The 24,191-nt window shown below is 50.9% G+C and overlaps 1 protein-coding gene across 1 annotated transcript in view; it reads left to right on the forward strand.

The window, feature by feature from the left end:
- FRAS1 (Fraser extracellular matrix complex subunit 1) overlaps nucleotides 1-24,144 on the forward strand; it is a 101,838-nt gene extending 77,694 nt beyond the window's left edge. The window contains exons 38-75 of the mRNA XM_029965644.1: nucleotides 178-303; nucleotides 714-961; nucleotides 2,143-2,291; nucleotides 2,738-2,900; nucleotides 3,594-3,729; nucleotides 4,031-4,227; nucleotides 4,428-4,581; nucleotides 4,951-5,214; nucleotides 5,320-5,508; nucleotides 5,910-6,029; nucleotides 6,465-6,644; nucleotides 8,502-8,626; nucleotides 9,183-9,323; nucleotides 9,953-10,183; nucleotides 10,284-10,397; nucleotides 11,402-11,552; nucleotides 11,989-12,148; nucleotides 12,380-12,542; nucleotides 12,685-12,931; nucleotides 13,049-13,393; nucleotides 13,601-13,761; nucleotides 13,943-14,090; nucleotides 14,194-14,399; nucleotides 14,866-15,022; nucleotides 15,606-15,806; nucleotides 16,656-16,843; nucleotides 17,034-17,309; nucleotides 17,480-17,712; nucleotides 18,053-18,213; nucleotides 18,887-19,101; nucleotides 20,119-20,269; nucleotides 20,780-20,887; nucleotides 21,048-21,207; nucleotides 21,609-21,725; nucleotides 21,982-22,148; nucleotides 22,382-22,587; nucleotides 22,740-22,886; nucleotides 23,286-24,144. Of these exons, the coding sequence (XP_029821504.1) occupies nucleotides 178-303; nucleotides 714-961; nucleotides 2,143-2,291; nucleotides 2,738-2,900; nucleotides 3,594-3,729; nucleotides 4,031-4,227; nucleotides 4,428-4,581; nucleotides 4,951-5,214; nucleotides 5,320-5,508; nucleotides 5,910-6,029; nucleotides 6,465-6,644; nucleotides 8,502-8,626; nucleotides 9,183-9,323; nucleotides 9,953-10,183; nucleotides 10,284-10,397; nucleotides 11,402-11,552; nucleotides 11,989-12,148; nucleotides 12,380-12,542; nucleotides 12,685-12,931; nucleotides 13,049-13,393; nucleotides 13,601-13,761; nucleotides 13,943-14,090; nucleotides 14,194-14,399; nucleotides 14,866-15,022; nucleotides 15,606-15,806; nucleotides 16,656-16,843; nucleotides 17,034-17,309; nucleotides 17,480-17,712; nucleotides 18,053-18,213; nucleotides 18,887-19,101; nucleotides 20,119-20,269; nucleotides 20,780-20,887; nucleotides 21,048-21,207; nucleotides 21,609-21,725; nucleotides 21,982-22,148; nucleotides 22,382-22,587; nucleotides 22,740-22,886; nucleotides 23,286-23,870 (7,190 nt within the window). The 3' untranslated portion in view covers nucleotides 23,871-24,144. The remainder of the gene's footprint in view (nucleotides 1-177; nucleotides 304-713; nucleotides 962-2,142; nucleotides 2,292-2,737; nucleotides 2,901-3,593; nucleotides 3,730-4,030; nucleotides 4,228-4,427; nucleotides 4,582-4,950; nucleotides 5,215-5,319; nucleotides 5,509-5,909; nucleotides 6,030-6,464; nucleotides 6,645-8,501; nucleotides 8,627-9,182; nucleotides 9,324-9,952; nucleotides 10,184-10,283; nucleotides 10,398-11,401; nucleotides 11,553-11,988; nucleotides 12,149-12,379; nucleotides 12,543-12,684; nucleotides 12,932-13,048; nucleotides 13,394-13,600; nucleotides 13,762-13,942; nucleotides 14,091-14,193; nucleotides 14,400-14,865; nucleotides 15,023-15,605; nucleotides 15,807-16,655; nucleotides 16,844-17,033; nucleotides 17,310-17,479; nucleotides 17,713-18,052; nucleotides 18,214-18,886; nucleotides 19,102-20,118; nucleotides 20,270-20,779; nucleotides 20,888-21,047; nucleotides 21,208-21,608; nucleotides 21,726-21,981; nucleotides 22,149-22,381; nucleotides 22,588-22,739; nucleotides 22,887-23,285) is intronic.
- The last annotated feature ends 47 nt before the right edge of the window (nucleotides 24,145-24,191 follow it).

The raw sequence follows: 24,191 nt of genomic DNA on the forward strand, positions 1-24,191 counted from the left end.
TTTCCATGAAACCAGCAGCTCTTGGCCTAGGGCAGCTCCAAAATTATTTTACTTGTCATGTACTGACTGAATTACATGGTTTTTGGCTCCAATCACAATAACACCTCACAAACCCTGAAGGATATCCCAGTGTAGTGTCTAAGGAAGCTGAAGCCACGCTCTCTTTCCCCGGCACAGGGATCCAGTTGGCTGTGAGCGACACGGATACAGCTCCCGAGGGTCTTTTCTTTGAGCTGGTGAAGCCTCCCCATCATGGCATTGTGCTCAAGTACAGTGCAGGAGTGCAGGAGCTCATGAGAGCGGGTGAGTTGAGTAGGAGTTTGCCTCAGTGCAAGTGTGTGCCTGTCCACATGGCTGGTTTAGTTGACCAGGAGTAGAGTCAGATAGCCCTGGCAGATATGGATGCATCCATAGGGAAGCCCTATCTAGCTATGAGCTCAGAAATCAGCTGGGAAGAAAGGAGGATGGGTGCCCTCCCTGAGAATCTGGAGGAGTCCCTGTGTCTGTGGAACTGGGAAGTTAACAGCTTTTCCTCTGCCCTGCCAGCTCCTTAATAAATGTCCTCGTAACTCACAGCCCTGTAAGGATGGGATTAAATGCCAGTTTAGTACGTGATTAAGTCTTCTGCTAAACTGGGGCCTTAGGTCATTCAGATTGGATTCCTGCTCTGAACAGGAGCTGTTTCCTGACTTGTGCTGTTTGCTTTTGGGAAGGCGACGCCTTCACCTACGAGGACGTCACTCGGAATGCGCTGCAGTACGTGCACGATGGCTCAGCAGCAGCAGAGGACAGCATGGAAATCTCTGTCACCGACGGTGTCACCACTGTCACCACGGTGCTGAGGGTGGAAGTGTCCCTGCTGGACACCAACGGCCCGCAGCTGGTCCCAGGCTGCTTGCTGGCCGTCACCGTGGCCAGTAAAAGCTCCGTGACTCTCTCTCGGCTGCACCTCGCTTACACTGTAAGTTTTTATCTCCTCCTGAGCCCAGGGAATGCCGCCAGTCTCCCTTGCCTTGTCCCCCACAGCCCCTTCACCACACACCTCCCTGCTGTCAGTGTGGATTCTGCGTAGAGAGCCCGAGTTTTCACTGCTGCCAAGAGGGGAATAACAGACTCTTTCATCCCACAGGGATTTAAGGCTATCCCTGTTGGACTGTAACAGAGGTGAACTGCCATGCTGAACATGAGAGCAGAGTTAATCCCAGATTTTTCTGTCATACGGACTTGCTAATAAAGCACATGCATTTGCTAAGTGTTAATCCTTTGAAAATTTCAGCCCCCTCACCCACCTTCCAAAATTGCCTGGTTCTTTTTCTGGGCAGATTTGAAGGGGGAAGGATTAAACAAGCCAAGATGCTGCACGGCTTGGTGGCTTGAGTTGGTCCCAGGGGTTGTGTGCTGTGCAAGAGTTATCCTGCTGGTGACATTCCCAGGAAAGGTGCTTTACTCCTTGCAGATGATTTGGCAGCCAGTGCATTAGCAGTGGGGTTTGGGTCTGAGATTGTGAGGCTGGAGAGATCTGAGGTGGTGGCTGTCAGAGAGATGATTGGGGATGTTTTTTCCAAGGGATCACTCTGGATAAAAGTCTGGGGTCTGTCCTGTACTTCTTTTAAAAGAGGAAGGCTGACAAGAGAGTTATTCAGGTTTAATCTCAGTAAGAGAACAGTTAGGCAAAAGAGGATTTCATTCCTGACCCATATGGTGATTTCTGCTCGGGTCTCATTTTTCGGCCAACCAGCAAAAACTCTTCTCAGGAAAGATGAGCTGTGATATCATAGAGGTGATTGTACTTAATGTAGTTGAAAAGAGGCAAAATCAGCTTTTATTTTAGCGTGAAGTACTTGGAAAATGAAAATACCAGGTTTATGTCTGGGAGACTGTGTTGATGTGATACCAGGGAACAAAGAAAACCTCTCTGAGCTGAGAAAAAATGAAAATACATTTTGTGGTAGAGTTTGAAAATGTCAACCCATTTGACTCTCTTCTCATCAGGAGAGCTTCATTTAATATTCATCCGTGGATCTGACCCAGCTAGGCAGATACAGTTCCCTGCAAAACACTTGTTCCTCCTTCCATTTTTAGTGGAGGAAAGCAATGGCTAATTTTCCCTGTTTTGATTTGGTTTGTTCCTTCATGTTTTAGGACAACAATTCTCCTGACTCAGAGATAAGAATCCAGTTGATATCTCTGCCTGCATATGGAACCCTCTTACAGATGTCGGGCTCCCACGATGAAGAGCTTTCCAAGGTTTATAATTTCACCATGGAAGATATCAACAACCAGAGGATCAGGTAGCAAAGAGAGCTATTCTCCTTCAAGCCATGCCGGTTAAAAGCTCTGTGGGTTTTCCCCAGGGATCTCTGGGCTATGTTATGTTAGTGCAATGTTTCAAAGGTATTTTTCCCTTTCTTGTCCCTTGTATCCTCTGGGATTATGGATAAGAGCATTTTCTCTGTGCAGAATTAGGTGTTTCTGCATGTCTGAAATGCCAATACTTGGTGTAGCTTCAAATTAGGGGGATTTTTTCTATGTCTGTGATGTCATGGTGACACTTTATGTAGGCAACACCTAAACCAGTGATTTAAAAGAATTCGGGGAACGAACATGAGGGAGGGTTGGGAACTGAGATGCCATCTCTCTTCCAGGAGGTGTGTGCTCACCTCTGACTGCAGGGGCAGGGTGTAGTTTCCTGACTGTCAGTGGGACTCCCTGACCTGGGCTGTGTTTGGTTCCACAGCTACTCCACCACGTTTGAGACCAGCAATCAGCCCGTTACGGACATCTTCCACTTCGCTGTTCTTGATGCCGACGACAACCGGCTGGACAGGCAGATGTTCACCATCACTATCACACCTGCCCACACCCTGCCTTCACTCATTGCTTTTGCTGACCACATCACTGTAAGTGGCTGCCCAGGATACTGGAAACAGGGAGAAAAATGACTTCCAAGTGAGGAATTGGACAGTTTTTTTCCTGGACCGAGGGTAAATCACTGATAAAATAGGGTGCTGCACATACAATGCTGGGAACGCAAAGGGTTAACAAATCACTTGGAGGCCAGAGGAGGCTGACAGTCCACCTGCATCTCTGAACCTCCTCTGCTTACCCCTAGTCAGGAGCTGGTTCTCCCTAAAGTGTCCTGTTGATATCAGTGGAACAAGTCTGACTTATCCCTGTCCAATATTTTGTCCCTTATTTCACCAGCCTGTGTGTAAAGTCTGAAAACACCTGGTGCTTTGGACTGACACACAGCATTTCACACTCCTTATTGAAGCCTTTTGAAGCCTCCTTTCCAGCTTTGCATTCCCCCTCCCTTGCCTTCAAAAGGCTCTCTCAGCCAGAAATGCATTTTCTTGCCTTCCAAGAGGTCAGAGTGACTCTGCCAGTTTTCTTCCTGCCCTGATGAAGCCCTCACAGGCTCCTCTTGGGGGCCAGGCAGGCTTTGTTCTTCCCATCTCACCTCACCTCCCAGCTGATTTCCTACCTGACAGATCTAGGGGAGGATGGGACAGCACTCCAGAACCTGGGCAAACCTATTCCATGGAGGCAGCCTTGTTCAGTAAGGATTTGTGTTGTGTGCTCTTGCTTTCCAGGTGGATGAGGGGGGCAGGATCCCACTGCTGGCTGGTCACCATTTAACTGCTGGTTATGATACTGCTGCCAAGGAAGACCTGAGGGTCATGGTTGTCACTCTGCCTATGTATGGCTACATCCAAAACACCAAGACAGGTAAACTGCTTGGCTCTCTCCTCTTCCCCCTGACTGGTTTGTAACCCTAACAGGATCATACCTATCATATCCCGTGGATGTGATCACTTGTGCTATGCCTAAAACTGCAGCTTCCACTCCAATGCAGCAGAGTTTGCTTTCCTTAAAGATGTGGAAATCCATGTTCTAGGAAGTAACATCTATCCTTCTGCAGCCTTCACAATATGCCATTCTTCTCCTAACCCTGCTGCTTTTATGTTTAGTTTATTAGTGACTTCAGTTTATCAGAACACCCCTTCACTAGTGATATTCTGGTTTGCAGGTGAGAGTTTTGGCCCACAGAGTGAGTCTACTGGCACCACAGACGCATCCTTTTCCCTTCAAGATGTCCTGGAGAACAGCATTTACTACTTCCAGAGCGTCCATGAAAGCATTGAGCCCACGAGTGATGTTTTCAGCTTTTATGTGAGCGATGGCTTCAGCCAGTCTGAGGTGCAGAGCATCAACATCACGATCCAGGTATGCCTGTGCTCGCTGGCTGCCAGAGCCCTCTCCTTTCACACAGACACTTTTCAAGTGCAAACTTTGCTAGACTCTGGCTAGATTTGGACAGACTGGTGATGTCAGCACCAGTACTGTCATTTGGGAACTTGTATTTCATTCAGGTGGGTCTTTTCCCTGTGTTCATTTCCCTTTTTTGACTGTGTGTCTTTGTGCAGAGACAGAATGATGAGCCCCCCAAGATGGTGCTGGAGCCTGTCCAAGTGCAGGGGAGCTCAGGAGTGGTTGTCACCAATGCCTCCCTCAACCTGCAGGACTTGGACACCCAGAACAGTGAGCTGGTCATTGTGGTGAGCCAAAGTCCTGAGCATGGTAAGTCCCGACAAGCTGAGGAGGTGAGGGAGAGGAGGTTTTTTTGTGTCAGTGTCTGTCTGTCTTCATACCTGTGTGTGTAACAGCCCCCTATGTGAGAGAGGAACCTGGCCTGTTGGATAAAGCACATTTGGATCAGCAGCCATGGGATTGTGCTTCAGAACAGCAGAACTCTCTATTTGAGAGTTGTCCCTCACTCTCTGGGGGAGGAGAAAGGGGGGCTTCATGCATTTCCCTGGGAAGTTCCCTCTGTGTTCCCCCCTTTCCTCTTGCCCAGCAGTGGCAAAGCCAGGCAGGGTGTCAGTGAAGGCTTGTGTCCCCAGCAGGCTGCCTTATTCCCATCATTTTGATCCGTCTGTTGTTTCCCAGGTCACCTCCGCAGGAGACAAAGCACGGCAGAGCCCCCAGAGCATGGGCATGTGCTGTCCAGGGGCTCTTCTTTCACCTACCAGGACATTCTGGATGAGCTGATCGTTTATACCCGGAGCGGTGCAGCGGCACAGACAGACGAGTTTGGCTTCTCCATCACGGATGGGCTCTACACACAGGCAGGGAGGCTGGAATTCTCCATGGAGCTGCCCAAGAAGCAGCCACCCACGTTACCTGTCAACAGGGACCTGCAGCTCCCAGCTGGTACGAGGAGAATGGTGTTGCTCTGTGGTGCTGGATGATCCAGTCTAAACCAGTCGCTTTGCTGGCCTGGCTGAAGCCGACTGTGCGCTTCTTTCCCTGGTCCAGGCTCTGCAGCTCCACTCACAGCTCAGCACTTGAAGGCAGCAGCTGGTTATTCAGGGGACTCGACGCTTAGATTTGTCCTGAGGAGGGATCCCAGCAGGGGCCGTCTGCAGCTGAGCAAAGCTGATAACCCAGTCCAGATCTCTGCCAAAGGACCCGTCAAAAGTTTCACCCAGGCTGATATAAACAAAGGTGAGAGTGCTGGATTTTAGATAGTCAGTGCAAATATATGTGGCTGGTTTAGGCAGTCCTGCAAGGAGCAGGGAGTTGGATATTTATGGGTCCCTTCCAACTTGAGATAGCCCATGATTCTATGGTCCTTATGAGAGGGGGAGGATGACCTGAAGCAGGGAAGGGAAAGGGAAAGAAGTTCAATAAGGCTGTTAGAGCAGGGCAGAGAAACGTATCATTAAGCAAATGTTAAGAAATCTCTCTCAGCAGGGAAAAAGAATAAAGAGAGAAAGTAATGAAACCCAAATCCAGGAGCTCTGTCCAGCCCCAAGTCCCTCACCTGATGGTGCCTGCTTCCAAACTACGAATGAAATGATGCAGCCTGTAATAAACCACCTCTTTTCTCCTGTCCCTCTCTCCAGGGCAAGTGGTTTACAGCCACAAGAAAGGGGATCCCGGCGGAAATTTCCCCTTCACCTTTGATGTGACCGATGCAGACGGCAACAAACTGACGGACCAGGTTTTCCATATCCGTGTACTAGGTAAAAGACAGTGCTGAAGTTATGGTCTCTTTGCTGCAGAGCTCAGGACTTCACAGATTCCCATCCCACATGTATGGCAAGTGAAGATGTAGTTCTTGAGGCGGAGTTTTGATGCTCTGTCAATTCAAAGGCCTTTGAAGTGAGGGGCATGGGGAGATTTTGTGGGTGTAAGGATTAGTTCTCAGACTTGTAACAAACTCACTGAACAGGTAGAAAAATTCCCCTTAATATCTTCGTGCAGTTTAGATTGTCTGTGAGGCATTCTAAGGTTGCCATCCCCTCAATTAATGCCAAGATCCAAAGTTCCTGTTTCAGAATTATCAAAACATTTGTGTGTGTGTTGTCTTTTGCTTGAGCACAAGTACCTGATATGAATAACACCAAAGGAAGGAGGGTGACTGTCTCCTAACTCAGCTTTGTATTTAACCCTTCCAGAGGACAGATTTCCCCCCTCCATCGTCACTAACAAAGGGCTGGTGTTGGATGAGAACTCGGCGAAGACAATCACAACCCTCCAGCTCTCGGCCACTGACCAGGACAGTGAACCCACCCAGCTTCAGTACAAGGTCACCCGGCAGCCACAGCTGGGGCACCTGGAGCACGTGGCCTCCCCAGGTGAGCAGAGAAGTGTTTTACTCCGTTGGGTCCTTGGAGCAGCAAGGCTTTTGACCCCTAAAGCTTCACTGTGGGAAAAATGTGCTTGGAGGCTGCAGCACAGAATTCTGTTTCCCGTTAGGAATCAAATAGTCATTAGCCCAGAGAGCTGGAGAATAAGGTGAGCGGAGGCAAGGCAGCCTGAGAATCACAGGTGAGGATTTATTCAGCCTTTGGGAGAATTTATGTCCCTGTTCCTGTTTCTGCATGACAGGAAAGCTTTCAGCCTTTGCTGTGAATAGCACAGCGCCCCAGAGAATCCATCCCTTAATGTCCGTGGAAACAGAGCCCACCCTGGGGAACAGACAACTTGTTTTCTCTCCCCCTCTTGGCCAGTATGTTCCTTGATCCCTAAAAACCAGCTTCGTTCCCTAGCTGTGCCTGGAAGAGAGGAAGAGAACTATGCACTGAGTTAGTTTAAAAGGAAGCTCCGTTGGGGTGTGATGGATATGCTGGATAATGAATTCTGGTCCTTCAGAGAGGGGGGTTGATCAATCTGGTGGAACTCCTGCAAATGTGATCTGAATTTTAGAGCTGCCTTCTGTGCCTGCTGACAGTGTGAGTGTGCTGCCCCTCTCTGATGAATTAATCTAAATCTCAGCTGTCATATAATATGCTCTTCTGATTTAATTATACTCATCTAAGATTATATTTCTTCTTAGCATTAGATTTCTCATTAACATGAGATTAAAGTGGAACTATTTGCTATGTGTGTTTTCAAGATACAGACAGTCCCTGTACAGCTAAGTTTTAATGTGTGGTTTGCCTCATCCTCTCATGTTGAAAGGGCAGGAATAATGAATGAAAGTTATAATAAGCAAACCCCCTGCTGAAAGTAAATTAAAAACTTGCAATATTTTTGTCCGAATTGCAAACTAAACAGTGAATCTTGTACTTTGGAGACCTGAGTTAAGGATTTTATTCCTCCTGCTATTTAAAATGTGATGATTCTGATTTCTGTGCTTTTTCTTGTCTGTGATGGACCGAGAAAGATAAAGAGTCACAGACTGGGAAGGAATTGTTTTTGTGATTTAAATGACCTAAACCTAAGGAGAGAGTACTGGAGTGTTCAAAAGAGAACCCAAGCCTTTAAAGCTAATGAGCTCTGAGGAAATCTTGGCTGATCATTCTGGTTTGGCTCATTTATTTATACCAGATCCTGATATCTTTTGTAGTGTGGCCAATACTTGTCAGTAGCCATTTCGGGTGATAGATTGGTGGCAAACTTTTTGTCGGGGTGTTTGTTGTTGTTAACAGCAGTAAAACTGTCAAACACAGCAGTGACAGTTAAAAAACTCAAGTGCTTTTTAAAATGCTTGTCATGTCCCTTTCTGTGGCTGTGTCACACCTAATGGCCTGTAAAGATGTCACTATAAATCACTGTTGTAAATGGGCCTTAGTCTTTCTAAATGCAGGGGTACAAGGAAGGGCAGAGAGAGCGGAGACTTGGAAGGCATTTTGGAAAACTGCTGGGAGGCCAGGAGACCTTTAGCTCGTGCTCAGTGTTGCCATGGTTGGGTTAGTCCTGCCCAGCAGTGACAATCCAAGTGTTACATGAGCATTTTTCTCCCAGCTTCTCTGCCCCTCAGCCCCCAGAGGCCCATCCCCAACAGGGTGTCCTGACGGTGTGAGGTGCCTTCTTAAGATTGTAAGTCTAGGGAAAAGGCTGGACTTGATTTTGCAGAAGGAGTTTTCAGGAGGCTCTGTGCCAGCTAAAACCCTGGCTCAGCTGAGGTTCACAGATATATCCAGCTGCCTATAGTTTTTCCCTGCATTGTTCTTTCTATTACACATTTTTCCCTATTATTCTTTTTCCAGGGATGAGAATTAATTCCTTCAGCCAGGCAGACTTGGCCTCTCGCAGCATCCAGTACGTCCACACCAGTGACATGGAAAAGCACATGGATGCCTTCACCTTTTCTGTGTCTGATGGGATGAATGAGGTGAGTCCCAGCGTGGCCTTTGCCCAAGTAAGAACAGAGGGGGCTGCCCTTACTTCTGCTGTGAGAATTCCTACATCCCACAGGGAAAGCAGCGAGCCCTGTGCAGGGAACAGGGAGCCACCTGTGCTGCGGCCTCACGAGACTGGTTTACCAAGATCTGAGTGTCTGGTTTTCAGCTGCTTGCCAATTGCTCCTGGAGCTCAGCTTTGATCCAGTGCACTGACGACGTAGTGACGACAGTCAGACCCTTGGGAAATGTCTCCTTCCTGCTTTCTGAAAGAGGAAAATCATAGCTGCACATAGAGGGAGAGGGGCAAAGTAGAATGAGAGAGGGAGGGAAAGTGGATGCCCATAAATACCACAGAATGAGGGAGACTTAATCAGTGGGGAGGGATAGAAAAGGTCATGTTCACATGATCTGGGCTAAGAAGCTCAGATGTATTCACGAGATAAGGCTGAAATAAGTGACCCGAACTGGGGATCACTGTGGTCTTGCAGTGGAGTTGTACTCTTGGAGGGCTGAATTCATCACAAGAGGCTTTTCCTGCTATTCCAGGTGAGCCAGACATTTGACATCACCATAAACCCCGTGGATGACTCCTTACCCATAGTGCAAAGCCTCGGGATGACAGTTCAGGAAGGGGTGAGAAAAACCATCACCGAGTTTGAGCTTAAAGCAACAGATGCTGACACAGAGGTAAGGCAGGACTTCCCCTTGCCTCCTCCCTCCCCTTTCCTGCTGCACATCTGGGCTGTCAGGAAAATGGGCTTCTGTTTAAAGACAGGCCTGGCCTTGACACTGAGTTTACCAAGGATGGATGAAAATTACATAACATGGATGAAAACGACATTTCCTCTTCCACCTCCTGGGTCTGGCTGAAGGGCTGGCTCTACTTCACTGCTACTTCCCTGCAGCGAGAGCTCTCCTGGCTGCCTGTTACTGCCCTGAGCCAAAATCCTGCCCTAAGGGTTTTTGCTGCTTCTGCACCGGCAGCAGTGGCAAGGGGCACGTTGCCTGGAACAGCTGCAGGATAGGGGGGCTGCTCTTGTGTTCACAGAGCTGTCACAGGGGTGGGAGCCGTCTCAGACCAGCCACACCAGTAGTTTGGTGTGATGATTTGTAGAGAGCCACCTTGGGAGAGGGATGAAGACAGGGCAGGGCTCAGGGGGAACCAGTTCGCTGTGCGGGGCTGCGTTAGGCCCGGTTGGAGACACTGCACTAGGGAAACTGTCTGGGCAGGGAGTCCCTCTCCAGGCTGGAAGGACACGCCTGTCCTGGTGCTGAGTCCACGTCCCGAGCTTTGCCACTCCGTGTCCTCGGCACAGGTTGAGTCGGTCACGTTCACAGTGGTGCAGCCGCCCCGGCACGGCCTGATCGAGCGCAGCAGTGACAGTGGCCATGGCCACCAGCAGGCCACCACCTTCACCATGGGGGACATCTACCAGAACCGCGTCAGCTACAGCCACGACGGCAGCAACTCCCTCAGGGACCGCTTCACCTTCACCGTGTCCGACGGCACCAACCCCTTCTTCCTCGTGGAGGACGGGGGGAAGAAGGTGAGGGCAGGAGACGAGGTGTGAGGGAGACCTCGGTCCGCCTGGGTGGATGAGGCGCTGACTCCCAGAGTAACGTCCGTCTCTCTGAACTTTTTGTCAGGTCGTGACAGCAGCACCGCAGCACTTCCAAGTGCAAATTCTCCCTGTGGATGACGGGACACCCAGGGTTGTCACCAACCTGGGTTTGCAGTGGCTGGAGCACGTGGATGGCAAGGTAACTGCCTGTGTGAGCTCAGCTTGGATTGTTTCTTAGGCTGTTGCTGGAGCAGGAGCTTAGCAGGTAAACATCCTGATCCCTCAGCATTTTTATTTTTGTGGTAGAGAAAATCCCTCCACCCCAGGGTATATTTTCAGCTTTGCTGATGGTGGAGAAGTCTTGATGATGTTCTGCAGCAGCCATGGCAGAGATACATGGCTTTCCAAAGATATAATGTAGGGATTTCTCGCTGTGACGTGCCTTTGTTTTGCTGAAGTCCAAACAAAACCCCAGGAAACTGTCTCTCTCGGCTTGTTTCTGAGGGCCCAGCATTAACTGCAAAGAAACACTTTGGTTCTTCCTAAGAAAAAAGACTGGAAGACACTATAGTAAGAAATTGTATTAAGAAGTGGCTATCTCAGCTCAAATTCCTGACTTAAAGGAAAAGCACTCCTGCAGCCTCAGGCAGTTCAGTTCTCTCTCTTTCTCCTGCTGTTAAAGGCATTTTCTTTTGGAAGAGAAAGCAAAATGTGGTGGAACTGAGTCAGATCCACGTGAGGACATTTGAAAGAGGCCCTAGTCCAGGCTCCCCAGAGCAGCTTGAACTGTCCTGTTCTTCAACTTGAGGCTGTTTTTTTGCAAATGCATTTTGCAAATGCTTTTTGCAAAGCCAGGCCTCACCTGAGCATCAGCACAGTTCATGGAGCAGAGGTTTTAAGGTGAAACCAAAAAATCTATCCTAGCTTTTAGTCCCAGCTACATAAGGCTGGGCAGCTGCTTCTCAATTTGCTTTTCTTTGAGGCACACACTGATGTGAGGCAAAATTTGAATTCTTCCTGCACTGTCAAACACCTTGTGGGGTGTCCGTCTGTTCACACTGCTCTGTGCTTTCACATCCCTAGATTTTCCCTCATGGAAAACTGTTTGACAGAGGGATCATTGGGCTTTTTGTGTGAACAGTCAAGCAGACTTGCACTGCTGGAGCTCCAGTGTTTTACTCCCGTGGTTTGGCTTTAATCCAGGCAACCAACCTCATCACTAAGAAGGAATTACTGGCGACAGATCCTGACACAGATGACAAACAGCTGATCTACGAGATAACAACTGGTCCCAGAAATGGTCATGTGGAGCACAAGCTGAAACCAGGGACGGCTGTGACCACTTTCACACAGGGTATGGAGCTGGGCTGTGTCCTGCTGCTTTTTTCCTTCCTTTGTTAAGGAAAGAAAAGATGGGAAGGGAGAAGACAAGGGGCAAATCTCCAAAGTATGTAGAAAATAAGCCTTGGACTTTCAGTTGCAGAAATCCTGTGATTTCTTAGTAGATGCCAACCTGTGTCCTGTAGCACACCCAGGTTCTCCAGACTTGTTAGAGCTGGAGACTTGGGACAGTAAAGAGGAGTTGTAGATCATCACAAGGTCTGGTAGATGTGTAGCCAGCAGTGCAGAGCAATGTGTGGAAAGTTCAGTCTTGCAGGGCTGAGGGGCCCTCCATCAGGAAGGGGAGGTGAGGGGGTTACTGCTTCCTGTGGAGACCCCGATCCTTGCGTTGATGTATAAAACTGCTGTTGGATTTCTGTGTCGGCTCACTGGATGTCTCCTCCTGGCAGAGGATGTGAACCAGGGCCTCATTCGGTACGTGATGGATGAGGAGAAGGCTCAGGAGACCACGGACAGCTTTCAGTTCCTAGTGAAGGACAGCAAACCCAACGTGGTCAGTGGCAATGTCTTCCATGTCCAGTGGTCTCTCCTCAGCTTTACACACACAAGGTAAGTGTGATTGGACCCTACAGCGTGGGAATGAAATTCTGTCCATGAGGACAGGGGTCTGCTGGGCTAAACCACGGAACAGCTGCCCTCTGCCCAAGTCCCTGGTTATTAGTGTCCCTCGGATTTTCCATGGAGGCCACACTCACCCTGAGTCCATGGTGCTCAGTATGACACAAACACACAGATTTTGCTCCTCAGCCTGTTATTTCTATCTGCTTGATCCCTTTGCAGCTACAAGGTCAGAGAGAGCTCCGGCTCCGTGAGCGTCACCGTGAGGCGGGTCGGGAGCCTCAACCAGTACGCCATAGTCATGTGCCGCACCGAGCAGGGAACGGCCACCGCCGGCTCCGGATCACAGCCGGGACAGCAGGACTACGTGGACTACACGGGGCAGGTAGGCTGGGGCCACCGGGAGAGGGACGGTCTGACCATACCTGCCCTCAGGCCTGGAGGAAAGAGCTGATGGAAAGCGATAAAAGCACCGAGGAAGTTGCGGGCCCCGGTCCAAGGAGAGCAGCTGGCTTCCTGCCTTCCAGGTGCAGTTTGAGGAGCGGGAGGACACCAAGGCCTGCACCATCGTTATCAATGATGATGACGTCTTTGAGGGCACGGAGAGCTTTTCCGTGGAGCTCAGCATGCCGGCCTATGCTCTGCTGGGGAACGTCACCCGGGCCACTGTCACCATCGCTGACCCCGAGGATGAGCCCACGCTGCAGTTCGACAGGAGGACATTCCATGTCAGCGAGAGCGCTGGGTTCCTCTCGGCTCCTGTTGAAAGGAAAGGTGGGTGGAGCCAGGAGGGAGCCCCGTGGGAGGGACAGTGGCAGAGGGCAGAGGTCTCCACCAAATAGAGGAAAAGTATTTCCATAGAATTATGGGGTTTTTTCTGTTGCTTCCTAGGGGATACCAGCAGCACCGTGTCTGCCATCTGCTACACCGTCCCCAAATCCGCCACGGGAAGCAGCCTTTATATGCTGGAATCCGGCTCCGACTTCAAGTCCCGGGGGATGGCAGATGAGAACCGGATTGTTTTCGGGCCGGGTGTGACCGTGGTGACCTGTGATGTGATGCTGATCGATGACAGTGAATACGAAGGGGAAGAGGAGTTTGAGATCGTACTGGCCGATGCCTCGGACAACGCCCGCGTCGGCAGCCGGGCTTCAGCCACCGTCTTCATTGCTGGTCCCAACGATGCCTCCACAGTGTTCCTGGGCAATGCCACCTTCACCGTCAGCGAGGCTGCAGGTGAAGGGCAGGGGGGGCTCCCACGGAAACAGACCTGTCCAAAATGTGCAGAGAGGTTCTGTGATTCCTTCTGCCCCCGTGGGGAAGGCTGGGGGCAGGAACGGTACTGAAAGGAGAAGGGGGTGCTGAAGGGAAAGGAATGGGTTTATGGTGTGTACCTGGCTGCTTTCTCACCTTGTTCTCTCTTGTGTGCAATTGGCGATGCAGGAAACATTGAGATTCCAGTCCTCCGCCAGGGACCTGATCTCTCAACCCCCACTTCTGTGTGGTGTGCCACTCGGACGTCAGACCCTCCGTCTGCCAGCCCGGGAGTCGATTATGTCCCCAGCTCCAGGAAAATAGAGTTCAGGCCAGGCAAGACCGAAGAGGTGAGGAGCCACTTGGACTCCTGATGAGTCTGCTCTGTCTGGTGACACTTCTGCAGTCTTTCTGTGCAGATCTGCCATGGTATGCCTGACATAATGGCTTTACATTAGACCTCCAAATGTGAGTGCCGGGAAGGATGAAATCTTTGCACCTCTAACAGCAGGACTTCTGCCTTCCTCCCAGTTCTGCCCCCTGACAATCCTGGATGATGCTCAGTACCCAGTGATAGAAGGGCTGGAGACATTTGTTGTTTATCTCAGCTCACCCCATGGAGCCGAGCTGGCAAAGCCATTCCAAGCCATCGTGGCCATCAATGACATCTTCCAAGATGGTAAGTTACCCCTGGCAGCTCCACCTGGTCCATCCCATCCTCTTGGCTCTGTGTGGAACCAAGCTCTTCAGCACTGCCTGACTGTTTTTATGACCCCCTGCAGTGCCCAGCATGCAGTTCATTAAGAACACCTACACGGTGAAGGAAAAGGAAGGGACTCTTCACATTCCCATATTCCGCACTGGGGACCTGAGCTATGAGTCCTCTGTCAGGTGCTACACCCGGAGCCAGACAGCACAGGTCATGGAGGATTTCCTGGAGAGGAGGAACACGGAGGAGTCCCGCATCACTTTCTTGAAAGGGGAGAAGGTGAGCTGAACCTGGCTTGGGGGGGAATAAAACAGACATGGCTTGGAGAGGCTTGGATCTCCTCTTTGACTCTGCATGGCCAGAGGGAACTGACAGAGGCTGTCCAAACTAGTCTCATAGACGACACAAATTCTTGTCCTGGCAATATGACCTGACTGTGAAGGGGTTGTTTGTTTCATGATTAAACTAGTTAAGTCCTAAAGTGCAAATCCTGTGTGTTAGGAGGACTCGGGGTTGTAGCAGAGAGCTGTGGGTTTGTGGAAGGAGGGGCCTTTGCTGCTGTGTCTCATCATGTGACTGTGGGGTTTGTCCACACTGAAGCAGCATCCCTAAAAATAAAAGTGTTTCTTCCAGGATAGGCAGCACTCAGACATGAAACCCTGGATAGGGAAGTACAGCCTGGCCCTTGCATGGCTTCATTTGATTTATCAATATTTGCTCTTTTCTCCTCTTTACCTGGCTTCAGGTGAAGAACTGCAGTGTTTATGTCAGTGATGACTCTGCCTTTGAACCAGAAGAGCAGTTCCAGGTCTATCTTGGCAGCCCACTTGGAAACCATTGGAGTGGAGCTAGGATTGGGAAGATGGACATGACAACCATAACTGTCACCAATGATGAAGATGGTAAGTGAGGATGCTCAGCAAGGATGTTGTTGTGGTTCTGAGGGAGTCAGCACAGTCCCAGCAGCAGTTTTGGGTAAACATGGATGCCTTCAGTGCCAGTTACAGCTCTGTGTGCAGGTCACTGGTGTGCACTGGGCTGGGCTGAAGGGAGGGATGAATAACAGTCCTTGAACCCACTGTTTGTCCTGTTTCCCATTCCCCTGCAGTTCCATGGGGAGTTGCTGTGCTTCCCCTCCACAGCATCATAGCCTAGGGAGATCTGTGTGGAAAAAGGGGTTGCCAGGTTCCTCTGCTGTGACTGCAGCACCAGCACATGGCGTGGATTGGAGGGCATGTGGTTCAGCGGGAGGCAGGGACAGGAGAATAATTTGCCATCCTCTGTAGCTCAAAACATTTGTTGGATTTTGCCCTAATTCACATCCAACCCATTTTGGCCCCCGCTTTGTGGAGCCCCTTGCTCTGAGGGTGCGTAGATGAGTCTAAAAGGAGCTGAGCTTCTCTCACCGCAGGTGCTGAGTGTCCTCCACCTGGAATCAGTCAGGTGTGCAAACCCGGGGCTTTTTCTCCACTGCTCTTCCTTCAGCCCCCACCATCGAGTTCGAAGAAGCCGCGTACCAAGTGCGGGAGCCGCCGGGCCCGGAGGGTGTAGCCATGTTAAACATCAGGGTGGTCCGGAGAGGGGACCAGAACAGGACCTCCAAAGTGCGCTGCAGCACCCGGGACGGCTCCGCCCAGGCCGGCGTGGATTACTATCCCAAGAGTCGAATGCTCAAGTTCAGCCCAGGTAAAGGGTCCTTGGAAGGGAGTGTGAGAGGTGGGCATGTGACCAGGGACACTTTGTGCACGTCAGAACATTCAGGAGACTTGGAAAACGCCGCTTGTTGCATGAGGTTTACAACACGACGCTGGTCTAACTGCTCCCGGTGACTATAAGAAGGCAGAATATGCCCTTAGATTTTGGGGGTTAGATTTGATTTGGGATTTACTCTTGGGCTCAGCACAGTCTTTGTGAGAAGAAAGACCTGTCCAGCTCTTCAGTGTGTTTCAAGTGGAGTGCAAGATTTTTCCCCTTCCTCCTCTGGCTGCTGTAATTTTGTTATACAAAATAGCTGACGTGTTTAATGGAGGGTGATCAGACCAGAGAAGGAAGCACTGGCACATGGCAGGTGAGAGTAGAGTCATCCTCAGAGGATGTAAGTCTCAACAGAGAACTAGTTGTCAGGAACAGCTCAGAGCGTGTTGCTGGACCAAGAAGCCTTCACCAAACAGCTCTGCACACTACTGGTGTGAGAGACAGCATGGGTGGGAATGTGCTTTGCATCCTAGATTTTTAGTCCAGACAGCTACATGACAGCCATTATTAATCCTCAGATGGCATCTGCTAGTGAATCTATCACCAGATCGATTGGATCAGTTGTCATAGCTGGAGTTTTATGTCTAGAGCAGACTCCTGTGGGGACAGGACTAAATTATTAGCAGCAATGAGTGGCAATAAAATTTATAATGTGTATTTTATCATGTCTCCATGGCCACAGCCTGGAGCAGCAGCTGTGCAGGGTTTTCACAAGAACTTCAGAGCAGTCTCCAATGATGGATCGAGTTCTCTCTGTTTTTCTTGCATTCCCTCGCCCAGGTGTGACCCACATCGTGTTTAAGGTGGAGATCATGTCCAACGAAGACCGGGAATGGCACGAGTCCTTTTCTCTGGTGCTGGGTCCAGATGATCCGGTGGAAGCAGTTCTTGGAGACACTAGCACTGCAACAGTGACTATTTTGGATCAGGAGGCAACAGGGAGCCTGATTCTCCCAGCACCTCCCGTGGTGAGTCGCTCATTGCAGCGGATGTGATTTAGTGCCCTTCAAGTACAGACTGAAATGAAATGAAATAATGAAATGAAATAATGAAATGAAATGAAATGAAGAGCTGCAGTGACCGTGTGGGAGGGAAGGATGGCTTTTTCCAGCTCTTCCCTCAGCCCCAGGTGAATGCTGCTGTCTTGCATCCCTGCAGGTTGTCACCCTGGCTGACTACGACCGGGTGGAAGAAGTGACCAAGGACGGTGCTAAGAAATCCCCTTCCCCGGGTTATCCTCTCATCTGTGTCACCCCCTGTGACCCTCACTTCCCCAAGTACACCGTCATGAAGGAACGCTGCAGTGAGGCCGGGATCAACCAGTCTTCAATACAGTTCAGCTGGGAAGTGGCAGCTCCCACGGATGGGAATGGAGCCAGGTCGCCTTTCGAGACCATCACTGACAACACCCCCTTCACGAGCGTCAACCACAAGGTACGGGCACGGCGGAGCAGCAGGAGCACGGAGATTAAAGCACACAGTCTCCTCGGGTTTGGCACTTGGTGTGGTGCTTCTCTGGGGATTTTTCTTTTTTGTTTTTTTGGCACTGTTCTTCCCTGAGCCTGCTGAAAGCACCACTTGTTTCTCCCTCCTCGTTCCCCCAGGTGCTGGACAGCATTTACTTCAGCAGGCGGTTCCATGTGCGCTGTGTGGCCAAGGCTGTGGACAAGGCTGGCCATGTGGGGACCCCCCTGAGGAGCAACATGGTGACCATAGGCACAGACAGTGCCATTTGTCACACTCCTGTGGTGGCAGGGACAGCCAGAGGGTTTCAGGCACAGTCATTCATTGCCACGCTCAAGTACCTGGATGTCAAGCACAAGGAGCATCCCAACAGGTATGAGCCTGGAGAAGTGGGGAGTGCAGCCCTTCACCAGCGCCCCCGGGCTTACTGAGGTGCCTGGGACCACAAGGAGAATGTGTGTGTGAAACCACATCCCTGCTGCAGTGTGGGGTGCTCAGGGTACTCCCACTCTCCCTTCCCCTCAGGAACTGGGAGTTGGTGGAATAGCTTAAGGAGCAGATGTGTAGCTGGGGAAATCCAGCTGAAACTAAACATCAGGCTCACCTGGCTGGGCTGGGCTGGGCTGGGCTGCTGTGGGTTGGGGGGGATGCATGAGGCTTCTGTGCCTGCCAGGGCTGCTCTCTTCCGCTGTCTCATGTGCTGCTTGTTCTAGGATCCACATCTCGGTGCAGATCCCCCACCAGGACGGGATGCTGCCCCTCATCTCCACCCTCCCGCTGCACAACCTGCATTTCCTTCTCTCCGAGTCCATCTACAGGCACCAGCATGTCTGCTCCAACCTGGTCACTGTCAGGGACCTCAGAGGCACCTCAGGTAACCTTGAACTTTACTTCCTGAATGTGGAAACCAGGGAAGAAATGCAGAGAAGACGGCTTTGTCTTCCTCTGGGCTCTCTTGATATCATGTAAATAATAATTAATCTTGTACTAATAGCAGCGACCAGAGCTGCCCCACTGGAGATGAGATTCCATGCATGGGAATCTTTAAACATTGCTCTGTTTGAAGAGATTGTGATTTTCTGCTTTTCAGATCTCTCTTGTGATATCCACATGGTTAGAGAGGGAGCTGTGGGGTTGGATTGCTGTGTCTGGGTCACTGAGGTCTCCCACAAGGCAACAAGAAGGAGCAAAATAAATTCACTGCTGAAAAAACACAGGCAGATTGTGTGTCTGACACTCCAGGGAATGAGATCCATACTTGTTGCATGGTGTGCAGTGGGTTGTACTTCATTCTGATAATTCCATACTCAAGCTGTTCCTCATTTCTTAAAGCTTAACTTCAACCTTGAATGAATAGATCCCTAAGCTGGATTTTTAGGATTCTTACCCCATTCCTAAATATTTTTCCCCTGTGAAGACCTGTGTATATTCAGTTTGACCTCAAGGATTACCAAGGGAGAGGAGCTCCCATGGTTCAAGAGTGCAAATGAGACCTCAGGCTCTTTAAAATCCAGAGGGATCAGTGTCCTGATGTCTCTCCATCCCAGAGGCAGGGTTCCTGGATGAAGTGACCCACGACAGCTTCGTCCTGGGCCCGGGCTATGACCGCCCTTACCAGCTGGACCCCGCGGTGAGGGAGCCCAAGACGATCCAGCTCTACCAGCACCTCAACCTCAAGAGCTGCATTTGGACCTTTGATGCTTATTACGACATGACTGAGCTAATTGATGTCTGCGGAGGCTCAGTCACCGCTGACTTCCAGGTGAGAGGCCACATCCAGAGCCGTTCCACGTAACCCAGATCTTTCTCTGTTCTTAGGCTTTGTGCTCATGTGTAGTTGCCGCTCTGTACAAGCGGATCGTGGCTTTTCCCCCCTTTCACCTGGAAAAGTGCTGTGTGCATTTAATTAATTTCTTTTCCTTAGGTTAACCTAGGTTTTATTCTCTTAATCTTCAGAGCATCAGCAAAATATTTTTTTTTAATAGAAAACCATACTGGAAATACAAAACATCCCCAGCTGGGCTCTATTCTTTTACAATTTTGACTGTGTTCTCACCCAGTAGAAATGAGCAAAGGACACAGCAGAGACAGATCAGTGTGTGATCCACAACAGAGTGAGGTCATGGGATTTTTTTTTTACTCATTTCTTAATTAACACACTGGCAGAGCAAAAGCCAAAAATGCTCTTTAAATTAGTAGCTTTCACTATTCAGTGTGTCTCACTGCCCTCTCGTGGCTGGATTATCCATGTACATCCCACTCCAGTGAGTATCTCATCATCCTTAGGTTCTTGCATTAAATTCCCAGTCAGAATGTTATGGCCAGCATAATCCCTTTTAATTCCTGCCAGCCTGGAATACTTTGTTAACTTTCCTTTTATAGCTCCAATTATTTGCACAAATCCAGAGGAGCTGCTTGGCCTGAACAACTGCCCAATGGAGCTTGTGGAGCCTGGCACCAGCCAGGCTGGAATGTCTCCCTGAACTCTCTGGGGCTTGCAGAGTACAGCTGCACTCTGTAGATAATAAATGGAGAGCTGGGGGAGGCCTGAGCAAGCAGAATTGCTGAATTTTAATTCACAGCCTTGGAAACTAGGGGCTTTTGAGGTGAAATTGTCCCCACAGCTCCTTTGTCCCACGGCACCAAAAAGCCTTAGTCCTGACCCTGATTTAAACAGGTTTGTCTAAAGTACCTACAGTCGAGGTAAAGAACATTCAGACAGTCACCTCTGCCTTCATTTGGAAGGTGCATAACCCCCTTTTTTGGGTTTTATTGCCAGGTACGGGACTCTGCTCAGTCCTTCCTGACAGTCCACGTCCCTCTCTATGTGTCCTATATCTACGTGACAGCGCCGAGGGGTTGGGCTTCCCTGGAGCATCACACAGAGATGGAGTTCTCCTTCTTCTACGACACTGTTCTCTGGAGGACAGGTAAGCCCGAGGCATTCGAGCGCTACGGGAGTATTAACTCCTCCTTGTTTTGTCCTTCTCCTTAGTTTCTGCGCTGCCACCAGAGCCCTGATCCCTGAGGCAAAAGGCGTGCAGGCTGAGTCCAGGCATGCCTGCCCCTGTGCCAGCTTAGCCATGTTCCCCCAGCCCTTCTGCTCGTGGGCACAGTTGGCACTTCAGGAAAAGACCTCTCTCTTCATCAGAGTCCTGTGGGATATTTGGAGCGATGTCTTGGGTGCTTTTCAGGGGTACTCATGTGGCAGCTGCAGTCATGTTCCCCTGGCTCTCACAGATGGGGGGAACTCGAACTTCTGCTTGGGGGAGACTTAGGTGGCACGTGGATAACGGAGGAAGTTTAATAGCTGGCTCGCTGGAGGATGATCCCAATTAAACCATGCCTTCTGGAGCTCTCCCAAATGCTTCTGGGGCTGGCAGAGCCCACCCGAGGGGTGACTGTGCTGGGTGTGCTCCCCAGTGCCTCTGTCCCTGCAGGGATCCAGACGGACAGCGTGCTCTCGGCCCGGCTGCAGATCATCAGGATCTACATCCGTGAGGATGGCCGGCTGGTTATCGAGTTCAAGACACAGGCCAAGTTCAGAGGTGAGAGCAGTGACACTGACAGAGGCAGAAATCAGTCAAATCAGTGAAAACAAGGCAGCAGAATGAGTCCCCCTTCCCACCAGGAGCTGTGCTGAGGTGCATGGCACGGGGCCTCTCCATGCTCTATCTTACCTGTCACCTCCCTGTCCTCCCCCTCCAGGGCTTTTTGTCATGGAGCACCACAGCCTGCCAGATGTCAGGTCTTTTTTAATGACTCCAGAGCACCTGGGAGGGATCGAATTTGACCTGCAGCTGCTGTGGAGCGCTCAGACTTTCGACTCCCCCTACCAGCTCTGGAGAGCAACCAGTTCCTACAACAGGTGAGGATTCTGGGTTCAGTCCCCTTCAGAAGCTTCCCATGGCACTGTATTCTCCCTGGTGCCCTTCCAGCAGCCACAGCAATAGTGTGGAATGCTCAGGAGCCGCCTTGGTCAAGGGCTGAGAGCTGGAGCGTGCAGGGAGCTGCTGTCAGGGCTGGAAATCCTCTGCTGAGGGAAAAATCAGCTCAGCTCCTTATGAAGGTGTTTTTCCAGCGGTGAAGCCATGGGTAGGTAGATCCCAGAGGTGACCGTGTATTTCAGAGGGTCACATTAAACTCGCTAGGTCCCTTTTGTCCCTCAGGCACCTACTGGGTGAACATTTCTGGAGCCAGGAAGAGCTGCTGCTCTGGGTGAACACAGGGCCCCGTTTGATGACCACAGGGTCTTCTGTCTGTTCCCAGGAAGGACTACTCCGGAGAGTACACCATCTTCTTAATCCCCTGCACTGTGCAGCCCACGCAACCATGGGCAGAGCCTGGAGACAAGCCCCTGCCCTGCACGGCTCACGCTCCAGAGCGGTAAGGAGGCCCCATCCCCACGGCAGCAGGACAATGTCAGCCCATTTGGGGTGTTTCTGGGGTCTCAGCAGGTGTGTGGGACAGCACAACAGCAGCAGGAAGGGAAAAGGGGAGGGATGGAACCTCCTCCTTTGCTTAAGAGCCTCCCTGCAACCAAGAGTGTCTGCGCTCAGGGGGGTGGGAGATCGCTGTGCTTGGGGTGCACATGTGTCCAAACCTCACCTCTCCATGGTTTCCTTCCTTGTCCCAATTCCAGATTTTTGATCCCCATCGCCTTCCAGCAGACCAACCGCCCAGTTCCCGTTGTCTACTCCCTAAACACAGAGTTCCAGCTGTGTAACAACGAGAAGGTGTTTCTGATGGACCCCACCAAATCCGAAATGTCCCTAGCAGAAATGGATTACAAAGGGGCTTTTTCCAAGGGTAGGATTTATTTTGGCTTTGCCTCTTTTACAGCAACGAATGACATTTTGAGCATGTTAAAGCCCTGTAAGAAAAGAATGTGCTTTTGTCACCCTTACACCCCAAACCCTTCCCAAACCATCCAAACCTTTCCAAACCCAGAGCCACGTGTGGTTCGATGTGTTAGTCTCTAGCAGTGACTAATTCTCTTGTTGGAGAATTTCACCTGTCCATCTTTCTCCCCCCCTCCCCAGGGCAAGTCCTGTATGGCCGCGTGCTCTGGCACCCGGAACAAAACCTCAATGCCGCGTACAAGCTGCAGCTGGAAAAAGTCTACCTGTGCACGGGCAAGGATGGCTACGTGCCTTTCTTCGACCCCACGGGCACTGTCTATAACGAGGGGCCCCAGTATGGCTGCATCCAACCCAACAAGTACCTGAAACATCGATTCCTCCTCTTGGTGAGTCCTCTGCTTCTGCTTCCCCTTTGGGAGCTTCTCCAGCAGCAAACAGATCCTGACTGCAAAGGGGTGAGGAGTGTGTAGTGCCCTGGCCTCCCTTTGGAAGGCAAGAGAGCCTGCCCCCCTCTTCATAACACCTCTCTGATTTCCAGGACCGAAACCAACCTGAAGTGACAGATAGGTACTTCCACGATGTGCCTTTTGATGCCCACTTTGCCTCCGAGCTGTCCGAGTTCCACTCGGTAAGCAGCATGCCCGGAGTCGATGGATTTACTCTCAAGGTGGATGCTCTCTACAAGGTATGTGCTTCTGGTAGCCCAAAAAGTAACTTCTCTGTCCAGGATCTCCCAAATGCTTTGCAAATTTTAGGCTCCGGTCCTTCAGAAGCCAACCCTGACACAGAAAATGATTAGGTTATTATTCTAAATATAATCTAAAATTTTAAGATTTTATTTCCCCCCCCAAAGCACTCAGGAAAAAGCTCTTTAAAAACGTATTATTCATGACCCTAAATGAATTATTGAAGCTGGCAAAGGCTGAACAACCTCACTTGGTGATCAGCGTTTCTGCAGGCGCTCAGAAAAAACCCACCGAGCTGCTTTGTCAGAAACAGAGCACAAAATGCACCAGCTCTTGATCACTCGATGTTAACCTCACTGTTAACCGTGACCTGTGTGCTCGTCTTCCCCTTTGGAAAGGTGGAAGCTGGACACCAGTGGTACCTTCAGGTGATCTACGTGATTGGCCCGGAGAGCACGGCAGGGCCCCGTGTCCAGCGGTCCCTCACTCGCCGCTGGCAGCGCAGCCGCAGGGACCTGGCCCGAGGCGCCAGCAGGACGGTGCTGGACGACTCCTTGGTCTACGACAACGAGGGCGACCAGGTCAAGAACGGCACCAACATGAAGTCGCTGCTCTTGGAGAGGGAGGAAGCCGCCGTCGCAGCCTCCTTGTCCCAAACGGGCGCTTCCCTGGGGAGCGCCTTTGCCGCCCTCACCCTGCTGCTGCTGGTGCTGTCCGGGGTTTGCCTCCTCGCCAGGAAGTGTCGGAAGGTGCAGAGGAAGCGGGAGGCTGCCAGGGCCGCCCCCGAGGAGCACCCCTTGAACACCAAGGTGGAGCTACCCAGGGGTGTCCCGAGGGCCATGGGCAGCCGGTGCTGTACCGTGAGGAATGTTCATTCTCTGAGGGAAAATGGCAGCATCTGCCAGGGGAAGGGCAGGAAGGTGAAGCAGGTGAACCTGGAAGTCAAAGTCCACAGCAATTTGCATGACGGCACAGAAGTGTAACAGAGCACACACTTTGGGAAAAGCTTTTTATAAACTGTAGAACAAACATAACCCAAAGCTGAAAAGCCAAATAAAGTCACACTGGTATTTTTATACACTGGGAGGAGGAGGAGGAGTGGCTGTCACTCCCCTCTGCCCCTTGTGCAGCAGCCTCGCTGCACGGCACCGCTGGCCTTTTCCATTCATGGTGCTGAAAGCTCCAGCTCTGCACTGTCCTGAGTGCCCAGGACATCCAGCACCTCCCACCTTGTCCCTGGGCAGGGGCCCAGCCCAGTGGGGCCAGGCAGCATGGGGACACCATCTCCACCTGGCATGGGGGGG

The sequence above is a fragment of the Manacus vitellinus genome, unplaced genomic scaffold (genome assembly GCF_001715985.3).
Source record: "Manacus vitellinus isolate BGI_N305 unplaced genomic scaffold, ASM171598v3 scaffold_112_pilon, whole genome shotgun sequence".
NCBI classification, from domain to species: Eukaryota; Metazoa; Chordata; class Aves; order Passeriformes; family Pipridae; genus Manacus; species Manacus vitellinus.